This window comes from Acomys minous (genome assembly GCF_964271855.1).
Source record: "Acomys minous genome assembly, chromosome: 11".
Classification (NCBI taxonomy): Eukaryota; Metazoa; Chordata; class Mammalia; order Rodentia; family Muridae; genus Acomys; species Acomys minous.
The window spans coordinates 8,327,880-8,340,174 of NC_140492.1; the positions used below are offsets into that span (position 1 = coordinate 8,327,880).

A 12,295-nucleotide genomic window follows, 5' to 3' on the forward strand; every position below is an offset into this window, starting at 1 on the left:
TGGGGTTAACCCAGTGTTACAGGCCCAGTAGGTCCCATTTGGGCCGGTAAGGTACCTGGTTTCTGAAGCTTTCGGAGTGCTGGTCAAGGTGGTGTTGCACAGAGATTTATGGGACGAGGGGACGGTCCCTAAGCAAGTTCCCTTCCCGAAGATTTCAGACAGTGTGAGACGGTGAGGGGTATTGGAGAGGCACCTATTGTCTGGGGTAGAGGAGTTAGTAATGCTGGCCATAAGGGCAATTCCCTCGTAGTAAGGGGGTCGGGAGGTGAGACACATCCAACATTCCTCCGTCTTTTCCGGGGAAGTATAGTTCAAGGCCTGGTATGCCCCTGTAACCAGGTCTAAAAGTGGGTTTCCTGTATTAGGATGCGATTTCCGGGCAGGGAGGGTGCTAGGGCCCATTGAGTATGGCATCGATGGCGTGGGTTGGGGTAGTACCTGGGGTCTTGGCTGGGCCTGATGTGGCTTAGTCAGGACGGGGTTCGGGCCTATAGCCAGAGTGGGAGCTGTAGTCAGGGTTAACTTGATCTTAAAAATTAGTCCAGGGTCTCTTCCTGGGGCATATAATCGCAATCCCCAGTTGTTTCCTTTAAGCCATCGGCGATCTTGTTTTCCTTTCTCTGTAAACTTGATGACCAAAGGGTTGCAATAGCTATTTTGGCAAGGCTGAGGGCAGTTAGGGTCATTGGTGCTATTTTTCTTTACCGTGATCAGGTCCCAGCTGGAAGAAGGGTTCCAGTAGGCCTCGCCTGTAGTCTCACAACCCCATGAAGCACAATAGAAATCAGGGATCCCTCCACACTGACGCTTAAGCTGTCGAGATTGACCCTGCCCCGGGCATACATAGAACTCGGCAGACCGGAGATTAGTCCGGGTGTACTGGTTTGAACATCCATAAAGGTCGGAGGGTATATGGATGGGGAGAGTGCCTGATGATGTGCTGCCCCCAGAGCATGAAGTCTCACCGGATTCAGGGAGATTAGAGCCAGGGAGCCAGTCGGATGACTCGGCTGCCAGCTTACAGATGTCTGGTGTCAAGTCCGGCCACCAGGTCCATGGGGGGTGCAGCGCAGTGATCGACCAGATGGTGTCTCCTTCATTATTGGTTACCTCCCAGGTTTGTTGTACTGGGATATGAGGGCTGGCGGACGGGGTCCAGGGGAGGGTTAGGAGGAGAACAGTGAGGGTCATGGGGCGAATTAGGTTCGGGAAAGTCTTATCTTTAAAGGGCTGTCGGTCTGATGTGCTCTCCATGTGATCCCGTCTGTGTCTTTGGCCGCCTTGACGTGAGCAGCGTGGATCCATGTGGCAATTCCGTCAACCTTGAGAGCCGTCGGGGTAGTCAGGAGTACAGCGTAGGGTCCCTTCCAGCGGGGTTCGAGGTTCTTGGTCCGGTGACTTCGGACCCAGACGTAGTCTCCAACCTGGAATGGGTGAGGGGCCAGGGGCTTGTCAAGCTGGTCTTTATAAGCGTGGGCTAGGGGTTTCCATACCTCATTTTGCACCTCTTGGAGGGCTCTTAGGTGTGCCTGGAGGGAAGGCCTGGTGGCGAAGGAGCCGATATCTGGGTCAAGGAAGTGAACAATAGGAACATGTGAACCGTAGACAATTTCAAAAGGAGTAAGCCCATGTGGGCCAGGGGTGTTCCTAACCCTGTATAGGGCCAGGGGTAGCAGGGCCACCCAGTCCTTAGTGCCAGCTGCAAGCGTCAATTTGGTTAAAGTCTCCTTAATAGACCTGTTCATGCGTTCTACCTGTCCTGAACTCTGGGGTCTGTATGAACAATGTAATTTCCAATTAATCCCCAATAGTTTGGCCACCTGCTGGCTTACCTGGGAGACGAAGGCTGGTCCGTTGTCGGACCCGATTACCTGTGGCATCCCGTAGCGAGGGAAAATATCATCTAAAAGCTTCTTGGAAACCACCTTGGCCGTCTCATGTTTGGTGGGGAAGGCTTCAGTCCATCCTGAAAAAGTATCTACGAAGACCAGCAGGTCCCGGTACCCGTATATACCTGGTTTGACCTCCGTGAAGTCAATTTCCCAATGGGTCCCTGGCCGGTGTCCTCGGACCCTAGTTCCTGACAGGTTCAAGGACCTGTTATTATTGACCAACGCGCAGGGCCGGCAATTGTCAGTGGCTCTCTGGAGGGCCTCCTTTTTTCCTAAGAGGTAAAAGTCCGTCTCTTCTCTCTCGAGGAGGGTCTTCATTTTCTGAGCACTTAAATGAGTGAGCTTATGGAAGTAGTCAATCAAATAGTTAGTCTCTTTTGAGGGGATGACTACCTTGTCTTGATACCGCCAATGGTTGGGGCCTTCAGGGAGAGCGCCCATCTTGTGAAGTCTCTGTATGTCGTCGTTGGTGAATTTCCAACTCCGGTCCTGCTGTCCTGGCGCTCCGGTGTCCTCATGTAAGGAGAGTGCCTCGAGAGTGTCGAGGGGTCTTGTAGCGGCTTGGCGGGCTGTCTCGTCAGCCAGCCGATTACCTCGAGCCTCAGGGGAGTCCCCTTTCTGGTGGCCCGGGCAATGGATGATGCTGAGCTGCTGGGGTAAAAAGAGGGCCTTCAGGAGGGCCAGGATTTCAGTCTTATTCTTAATTTCTTTACCTTCTGAGGTGAGGAGTCCTCGGCGCCAATAGATTTCTCCATGTACGTGGGCCGTGGCAAAGGCATACCGGCTGTCTGTATATACTGTTAGCTTCTTTCCTTTTGCCAGTTCCAGGGCCTTGGTCAGGGCGATCAGTTCAGCACGCTGGGCGGAGGTCCCTGGGGGCAGAGGGCTGGCCCATATTACCTGGTTGGTGGTGGTGATAGCCGCTCCGGCCTGTCGTGTCCCGTTATCCAGGAAGCTGCTCCCATCCGTATACCAAACGAAGTCTGGGCGAGGGAGAGGCTGGTCAGTGAGGTCAGGGCGGGTTCCGTGGGTTTCCGCCAGGACTTGCTGACAGTCATGATCCTCGGGCCCGTCTGGGAGAGGGAGCAGCGTGGCAGGGTTGAGATTGGTCGTTGGCCCAAAGGTGACTCTGTCCGAGTCTAAAAGCATGGCCTGGTAATGGGTTACCCGGGCGTTGGAGAGCCATCTGTCTGGGGGCTGCCGGACCAGGGATTCCATGGCATGGGGCGCCAAGATAGTAATTGGCTGTCCCATGGTGAGTTTATTAGAGTCTTTAAGGAGTAAGGCGCTGTAGCAACCATCCGTAGGCAAGGGGGCCAGCCTGCTGCCACAGGGTCCAGTTTCTTAGAGAGGTAGGCTATAGGCCTTTTCCAGGGCCCCAGTCTCTGGATTAGAATTCCCTTGGCGTAGCCTTGCTTCTCGTCAATGAACAACTCAAAGGGCTTGGTTAAATCGGGCAGCCCCAGTGCGGGGGGCTGAGATTAAGGCAGTCTTGATAGCCTCGAAGGCCTGTTGATGGGTGGGCCCCCAGGTAAACATCGTTCCCGGCTTGGTAAGGGTGTACAGGGGAGCTGCCATTTCTGCGAACCCAGGGATCCAGAGGCGGCAAAAGCCCGCTGTTCCTAGAAATTCTCTGAGTTGACGGGGGGACCGCGGTGGCGGGATTTGGAGGACAGTTTGTTTTCTAGCCGGGGTGAGCCACCTCTGTCCATCCTTGATGGAGTAACCTAGGTAGGTCACTTCAGTCTGGCAAATTTGTGCCTTCTTGAAAGAGACTCGATACCCCAGCCGTCCCAGGACTTGTAGGAGGGCGTGGGTTCCCCGTTGGCAGTTCTCCTTAGAGGGGGCTGCCAGGAGGAGATCATCTACATATTGGAGCAATATGAGGTCTGGGTATTGTACCCTGAAGTCGGCCAAATCACGGTGTAGGGCCTCATCGAACAGGGTTGGGCTATTTTTAAATCCCTGGGGCAGCCGAGTCCATGTTAGTTGCCCTGAAATCCCCAATTCAGGGTCCTTCCATTCGAATGCAAAGAGAGGCTGGCTGGAGGGGTGCAGTCTTAGGCAGAAGAAAGCATCCTTTAAGTCCAGCACAGTGTATCAGACATGGTCTGGGGATAGCCCCGTCAGTAGATTATAAGGATTGGGGACAGTAGGATGTATGTCTTCAACCCGTTTGTTGACTTCTCTCAAATCTTGGACCGGCCGATAATCCCCCGTCCCGGGCTTTTTAACAGGAAGCAAAGGGGTGTTCCAGGGAGACTGACAAGGAGTCAGTATGCCTTGGTCCAGGAGTCTCCGAATATGAGGCCGTATCCCCAGGTAGGCTTCCTGGGACATAGGGTACTGCCGAATAGAGACTGGGGTGGCAGAAGCCTTAAGGTGTACTAATATGGGGGGCTGTTGGTGAGCTAGGCCCATTCCCCCAGTTTCGGCCCATGAAGATGGGTAAAGGGCGTGCCAGTCTGGGCTAGGGGCATCGTTCCCAGGGGGGTCAGTCTCATACAGTCTGTATTCGTCTTCTAGGTTCAATACTAAAGTCTGAATAGGCCGCCCTAGTGGTCCTGTCACATAAGTGTGCCCTTCTTCGAAGTGAATTTGGGCCTTGAGTTTGGTTAACAAGTCTCTTCCCAGGAGGGGATATGGGCAGTCCGGGACATGAAGGAAAGAATGTGAGACCTTACCGGTTGCAAGATGTACTTTCCTCTCGGTAGTCCAGTGGTAAGGCTTCCCGCCAGTCGCTCCTTGCACCCAGGCAGTCTTTGTTGTCAGGGGCCCCGGTGCGGTGGTGAGGACGGAGTGCTGAGCTCCCGTATCCACCAAGAAGGTGACGGGTTGCCCCCCCACATTCAGAGTTAGCCGGGGTTCAGGGGGGGGGCTCCTGACCCTGACTTCTTCAGTCTTCTAGGTTGAGGAGAGCCGCGGAGGGGGGGGCCCTACAGGGCCCTTTGGGACGTCTGGGACAGTCCCGTACCCAGTGGCCTCTCTCCTTACAATAGGCACATTGGTCCTTATCCACAGGGGCTTCTCTCCGTTCTCCCTGGCCCTGACTATCCTGGCGCCCTGAAACTACGGTGGCCAACAGTCTACTCATTTCCCTATGTCTCTTCTTATCTCTAGCATTTTCCCTTTCTTCCGCTTCTTTTCTCAATCTCTCTTCCTTTTCTTCGGACTCTTTCCTAAGCCTTTCTTCTTTCTCCTCCGGCGTCTCTCTCTTATTATAAACTTTCTCTGCCTCCTTTAAAAGATCCTGAACTGTACTCTCCTTGAGTTCTTCCAATCTCTCTAATTTGCGTCTGATATCTGGGGCAGATTGCCAGACAAAGGACATGGCCAGAGTGGTGGCCTGGAGAGGGTCCTCAGGGTCATATGGAGTGTAAACCCTGTAAGCCTCTTTCAGACGCTCAAGAAAAGCTGACGGCGTCTCATCTGCTTTCTGAGTAACCATCTTAACCTGGGCCAAATTGGTGGGCCGCCTGGCGGCTTTTTGGAGACCCGCTATGAGCAGCTGGCGATAAAGACGTAGGTGGGCCCTACCTTCCTCAGTGTTGAAGTCCCAGTCCGGTCGTTCCAAGGGGAAAGCACTGTTGATTTCATTTGGCAGCTGGGTAGGCTGCCCATTAGCTCCTGGGACGCTCTTGCGTGCTTCCAGAAGGACGCGCTGCTTTTCTTCAGAGGTGAGGAGCGTCTGTAGGAGCTGTTGGCAGTCGTCCCAGGTGGGTTGATGAGTAACTAGAATAGACTCAATACGGGAAGTTAACCGGGAGGGATCCTTAGAGAAAGGAGGGTTATTATTTTTCCAGTTATAAAGATCTGAGGCAGAAAACGGCCAATATTGGATCTGGCCGCCCATGCCAGCCCGAAGGGGGAAGGCCTGAGAGGTCTGGGGTGGAACTTCGCGCCGGCTACGGAGTCAGCCGGCCATTGGTGAGGCCTCGGGCGCTGCGGCGGGAGCAATATCCTCAGGTGGCCCCGGCAAGGGAGGAGCCGAGGGAGTCGGGGGTCCGGCTGGTGAGGCTGGGCCTGGGGCCGCTGGGGCCTGATAAGGGGGTGGTTCCTCGGTTAGGAGGTCAAGGAGGGGCCACTCGTCCGGCGGCAAGACCTTAGGGGGGGGCGGACAACGGCGGGATAGAGACCGGCCCCAGAGGGGGCCGCCGGAGTGGGGGCCAGGGGAGGGGCTAAGGCGGGCGTGGTAAGAGAGGTGGGGATAGGAGGGGGCTGAGTGAGGAAAGGTTTGACCCATGGAGGGGGGTCACGAACGAGAGATTCCCAAGTTATTATGTAGGGGACCTGGTCCGGATGACCGTGTGGTCCAGGGTCCATAATTTTGGACTTGACCTGTAAAATGAGAGAAAGGTTAAAGGTGCCATCTCGTGGCCACCCGGTGTTAAACGTGGGCCATTTGGCGGAACAGAAAGTCTCCCATTTGCCCTTGCGGACTTCCACGGACAGATTGTGTGCAATGACACGGACCTCTTTGAAATGCTGTAAGGTAAGGGTTAGTGGGGTGGCAAGAGTCTGACCCATGGTACCAAAAATATAAAACGAAAGACAACAGAGGAAAACTAGACACAAAAGACCAAAAACAGCCTGCGCGGAACGCTTGCGCCAAAGCGAAAGTAAAACAGAGGTTGGAGACGGCGGCTCGTCTCCCAGGTGAGGCGAACAGCCTCTCAGATGGGCCGGGGCCCCAAATAACCCTGGGGCAGACAGGGTTCTGGCCCGGGGGTACAAGGAAGAAGTCCGAGTCCGTCAACTCCTTCTAGTCCTTGTCAAGATTCAGAGAGTCTGTACAGACGCCGGAACACGTAACGGTCAACACGAAGACGGGACAATAACAACGACTGAGCCGGCTGGCACAAAGGCTTACCTCCCGAATTTGGGTCGGTGGTCCCTGGGCGGGGGTCTCTATCTCGGTGGGACCTCCAAATGTAAGACCCCCAGCACGGTGGTCTTAGCGTGGAGACCCCCACCAAGAACCAGCGAGACCAAGGTTTCGGTTGCAACACGCAAGAGGCTTTATTGCAGGGGATCGGGTACCCGGGCGTCTCAGTCTCTGGAGAGGCTGGCGCGCCGAGCGAGTCTTTCGGGGGCCTTTTATAGGGATTTTAGCGGGAAGCGCGGGTACAGAAGCGAGAAGCATAGTTACAGGGCTCTGATTGGTAAATTTAAATGAGGCGAGGTTATGGCCCGGTCATCAGATGGGCTCTAGGAACAGGGGAGTTTACCCGTTCTCTGGGCCAGGTGGCCGACCATAAATATCTTGTTTGACATGAAGTGAGGTTATGGCCCGGTCATCAAATGGGCTCTGGGAACAGGGGAGTTTACCTGTTCCCTGGGCCAGATGGCCGACCATAAATATCCTGTTCGACAAGGACAAACTGTTTCTGTTATCTCAGCATGCTTTTATTTTTCTCCTCTGGGCCCCAGGCCTCATCTTATCCCGGGAACCTATTATTCTAGTCTTGCCTTGCAAGATAGCGTTACTGCTGCTATGCTTGCTATGGCGGGTGCACAGGGGAGGGGGTCTTACAGACACACTTCAAGGCTGGGAAACTGTTTACAAGATAACCTGGGGTCTGCTCCTCCCACTCTCGGGGACACGCTGGGTTAAAGTGAGGGGAAGGCTCTGGCCGGGATTAGGGGAGTGGCTTTGGTAGTAGTGTAAATGGAGTTTATGGCTTGCAGAGCCGTGAGAGTGACAACATACAGCAACAACTGCTAGGATTTTAAAGAGATCCAGGCATGTGCGAACCTCGTCAGTCATGTGCAACGTCCAGGTGAACGTGAAGCTCAAGTTCACTTGTTGGACATTGAGCCAATGCGTCCAGGGCTATCTAATACTAAGGCCACTGTGCCTACCTAGAGTCTGGCTCCCACAGGAGGGAATGCGTTGGCATTTTATCTCACTTAAGTAAATGCCTTTCTCTCTAGAGCCAACCACATACCTCGCAAACTAGACCACGTGTCGTAGGTACAAGGTTTTTGGCTCTTTGCCTGCCCCGTTCCGTCCCCCCTTCTTCTCTGCCTTAGGTGGCAGGAAAAATGCTCTACCTCCGACCAATCCCATTGCTGCCCAGCCGCGCGCGCGCGCCAACCCCGGCTCATTCGTGCACGTCATTGGCCGCCTCACCTATGCACGGTGACAGGCAGCTTCACCGACCTATTGGAGGAGGAGGCGGAGGCCAGTCGGGCCTCCTGGAGCTGCTTTGTTAGGGGCTCCCTCGCTTTGGCCCGTGCCGGCAAGCTTCGTTATCCTTACCGCCGTTTCCCTAGGCTGCTCCTCCAGAGCGTCGTGTCAGGGCGTCTGGAAGTGTGCGGCGCCGGCATTCCTCCAGCTACAGGGCCCAGCCGTGGCCAGGATGCCGCTCAGGTATCCAGCGTGCGCCTGTTGTCACTCACGCTCCAGCCCAACTCTGAACGCCCCGCTCCCGTGTCCTCCGCTTCCGATTGGCTGGCTGGAGGCGGAGCGATTGTCCGCAGCTCCAATCAGAGCTCCGTTTCCCACGGGCTGCTGAGGCCCCGCCCCCGAGGCCACTGGCCTAGGAGCCCTGACAGTTCCCATTGGCAGACGGCAAGCGGGCCGGAGGGCTGAGCAGCGCCGCTGCCGTCGGGCGCGCAGCTCTGCAGCGCCGCTAAGGCTTTGGCGCCCGCAGCCCCAGGGGCCCAGCGGCCCCGCATTGTGCCGGGCCGGGTCGCCGAGATCCTGGAAGAACGTCACAGGTGAGTACCGCTGGCTTAAGGGGGGCAGGCCGACCGGCCAGGGGCTCCACGAGGCATGGCTGTGAGAATGCCTGGAGCCGCGGTGCCCGTGACGGGCACGTCCTGACTGACTCCCATCTCTCGTACACTGGGGCTCCCGGTGGGTCCTAGCTCCCCCAGATCGGGCTTTGCTTGTATTGTTTTCGTGTGCACACACTTGGGAGGTGGGGGTGATCTGGGGAGGGAAGGTACATCTCTACCGCGCAAAAGGAGCGTCCACGAACCAGGCGAGACAGCGGAGCCGAGGTGCTGGTGCCGAATGCAAGTGACAGTGTCCAGGCGTTGGCATTCGATCTTCCTGGCAGCGAGAGCTCAGCGTTGACCCTGCGGCGGCCTCATCTCTATGTATTTATCGGCTGATTTTTAATCAACTTCAGGGAGGGCGTGTGTGTGTGTGTGTGTGTGTGTGTGTGTGTGTGTGTCTATGTGTGTGTGTGCCTGGATCTATCTGCTTGTGTGTCTCGGTCCCCGACTTGGGCTCCTGAGGGCCTGTCTCTTCTCCAGCCGTGCCGGGTGTTCACCTTGGCCATCGGTGCTGCGCTCCGGGTTGGGCACACCGCGGGAGAGCTGTAGGGGCGGGCTTACAGGGGGAAGGACCTGCGGTGGGCTAGGGAGGGGGCATTTAAAGAAGAATCCCGCGGGTGGGCAGACAATGACTGGTCCAGGTGGTGGGGCTGTGCTTTACGTCCTCGCTTCGGATCCCATTCGGATCTGACCCCCTCACTCCCGCTCAGCTTCTCCGATGCCTGTGCACCGTGAGGCTGGCTACCCGGTTGGGGACCCGCGTGGGGCCCGCTTTTGTTTACAGACCTCGCCATTGGGCGAGAGGTACGCTCTCAAGGCCGGGCCACTGCCGCATTCCCCATAGGAGTCAGAAGTTGATGTGTGTCTTCAGGTGACGCCCCCTCCCAGATTCTCCTGTCCGAAGCTTCAGGGAAAAGACCCGACTCCACGCTTCGCACCAGCCCCGCCCCGCCTCGAGCACTCAGATCTGCACCTAGAGGCGCTGGTGTCTTTGGCCCGGGTCGGTCAAGATGGGCAGTCCCGGCCGCGGACCTCGAGACGCGTATCCATTTCCAGGCGCATCCTCTGGCCATCCTCCAGGGTCAGATAGACTTAGCTAGAATCTAATCTGTCTTTCTCCGCCGTGGTGGCTGGCAGGTTTTGAAGGACGTGCGCGAGCCCTTGGGAAAACTGCAATCTGTGTGTGCTTCTGTGGTACCCATGCGATCCTGTGCAGCAGCTGGGCGGGATCCAGGTATCAGAGCGTCCGCACGGTTTCTGGTGTCGGCCCGGTGCTGGATGACTTGGTGCACACTCTGAAGGCTACAACAGAGGCTGAGAGCCTGGGTTTGAGGTCTTGAGACTCAGGACAACCAGTTCCTGCTGAATATTAGTTACCAGCTGGGTGATTGTGTGTCAAAGCTAGTTAATGTCTCAGAGCCTCAGTTTGTGCGTCTGTAGAGTGGAGATGTGGTTCCTTTTGAGGGCCCGTGGCTGTGATGAAATGACCTCAAAAACGAACTGCATAATGCCACCACACGGGAAACAGTGAAGTTATGTTGGTGTCCGTTAGAGGAAATCTACACAGAGAGTGGCTCCCTCTCTCCTCCCATTTTGTGGATTCTTCTATCCCGGATGCAAGGCAAGGCCCTCTCTTCTCGGCCCCAACAGGACTTGTTTTACTTGGTCTTAGATTTAATTCTTTTATTATTTTTAAAATTATTTTTTTGAGACAGGGTTTCTCTGTATATCCTTGGCTGTCCGGGACTCACTTTGTCGACCAGGCCGGCCTCGAGCTCATAGCGATCTGCCTGCCTCTGCCTCCCTGAATGCACCACACAGGGCTAGATTTAACTATTCTTATCTAATTTCTTGAGGTGCCTTTTTAAGAGTGTGAGTTTCCACTGGCTTCTAGTTGTTTCTTCTTGCTTCTTCCTTAAGGCTGTATGTAGGCCAGGAAAACCCACCCAGGTGGGAACCTTTGCTGGTGAACCAATAGCAGCTTACAAGCAGTGAGTGTTGGGAAGGAGGGATTTTTGAAAAAAGGGCTGTCTGGAGAGAGGAAGGAACCCTTCCTAGCGGGAGGTGAAATTTAATGTGTCTTGTAGCTGGAAAAGTTTGGAACCTCAGTAGGTTCTAGAATAGGCTCTTGTACGGAGTTGCAAGAGTTGGTGACAGAGGGGTAAACATTGACGCTTCTGAGTAGTTATCTTTGAATAGAGGGAAGTAAAGGTAGTAAGGAGGCTGTCTGTGTGTGGGGGGGTAGTAAGGAGGCTGTCTGGGTGTGTGTATGTTGGGGGGTAGTAAGGAGGCTGTCTGTGTGTGTGGGGGGGGTAGTAAGGGGGCTGTCTGGGTGTGTGTGTGTTGGGGGGGTAGTAAGGAGGCTGTCTGGTTGTGTGGTGGGGGGTAGTAAGGAGGCTGTCTGGTTGTGTGGTGGGGGGTAGTAAGGAGGCTGTCTGGGTGTGTGGTGGGGGGTGGGGGGCTGTCTGGTTGTGTGGTGGGGGGGTAGTAAGGAGGCTGTCTGTGTGTGGGGGGGTAGTAAGGAGGCTGTCTGTGTGTGTGGGGGGTAGTAAGGAGGCTGTCTGTGTGTGGGGGGGTAGTAAGGAGGCTGTCTGTGTGTGTGTGGGGGGGGTAGTAAGGAGGCTGTCTGGGTGTGTGTGTGGGGGGTAGTAAGGAGGCTGTCTGGGTGTGTGTGTGTTGGGGGGGTAGTAAGGAGGCTGTCTGGGTGTGTGTGTGTTGGGGGGGTAGTAAGGAGGCTGTCTGGGTGTGTGGTGGGGGGTGGGGGGCTGTCTGGTTGTGTGGTGGGGGGGTAGTAAGGAGGCTGTCTGTGTGTGGGGGGGTAGTAAGGAGGCTGTCTGTGTGTGGGGGGGTAGTAAGGAGGCTGTCTGTGTGGGGGGGGTAGTAAGGAGGCTGTCTGTGTGTGGGGGGGTAGTAAGGAGGCTGTCTGTGTGTGGGGGGGTAGTAAGGAGGCTGTCTGGGTGTGTGGTGGGGGGTGGGGGACTGTCTGGTTGTGTGGTGGGGGGGTAGTAAGGAGGCTGTCTGTGTGTGGGGGGGTAGTAAGGAGGCTGTCTGTGTGTGGGGGGGTAGTAAGGAGGCTGTCTGTGTGTGGGGGGGGGTAGTAAGGAGGCTGTCTGGGTGTGGGGGGGTAGTAAGGAGGCTGTCTGGGTGTGTGGGGGGTAGTAAGGAGGCTGTCTGTGTGTGTGTGGGGGGTAGTAAGGAGGCTGTCTGGGTGTGTGGGGGGTAGTAAGGAGGCTGTCTGTGTGTGGGGGGGGGGTAGTAAGGAGGCTGTCTGTGTGTGGGGGGGTAGTAAGGAGGCTGTCTGTGTGTGGGGGGGTAGTAAGGAGGCTGTCTGGGTGTGTGGTGGGGGGTGGGGGGCTGTCTGGTTGTGTGTTGGGGGGGTAGTAAGGAGGCTGTCTGTGTGTGTGGGGGGGTAGTAAGGAGGCTGTCTGTGTGTGGGGGGGTAGTAAGGAGGCTGTCTGTGTGTGTGTGGGGGTAGTAAGGAGGCTGTCTGTGTGTGTGGGGGGGTAGTAAGGAGGCTGTCTGTGTGTGTGTGGGGGGGTAGTAAGGAGGCTGTCTGGGTGTGTGTGGGGGGGTAGTAAGGAGGCTGTCTGGGTGTGTGTGGGGGTAGTAAGGAGGCT

At 56.0% G+C, this 12,295-nt stretch overlaps 2 protein-coding genes across 3 annotated transcripts in view; one reads left to right on the plus strand and one right to left on the minus strand.

Annotated features, from left to right (window-relative positions):
* Window positions 1-1,252: 1,252 nt before the first annotated feature.
* LOC311608856 (uncharacterized protein) lies at window positions 1,253-6,607 on the minus strand. The gene is made up of 3 exons (XM_084801460.1): window positions 5,430-6,607; window positions 1,872-2,965; window positions 1,253-1,564 (listed from the first exon to the last, which is right to left on the minus strand). Exons 1-3 carry the CDS (start codon window positions 5,743-5,745, stop codon window positions 1,520-1,522), a joined length of 1,455 nt encoding a protein of 484 aa, XP_084657586.1. The 5' UTR covers window positions 5,746-6,607; the 3' UTR covers window positions 1,253-1,519.
* A 1,871-nt stretch (window positions 6,608-8,478) lies between these two features.
* The window catches only part of TIAM1 (TIAM Rac1 associated GEF 1), a 361,545-nt gene continuing 357,728 nt past the window's right edge, over window positions 8,479-12,295 (plus strand). Inside the window, exon 1 of one of the 2 annotated variants that reach the window (XM_084800521.1) lies at window positions 8,479-8,615. The gene's annotated coding sequence lies outside the window, so the exon portion shown is untranslated. The remainder of the gene's footprint in view (window positions 8,616-12,295) is intronic. The other variant, XM_084800517.1, reaches the window with a different exon arrangement.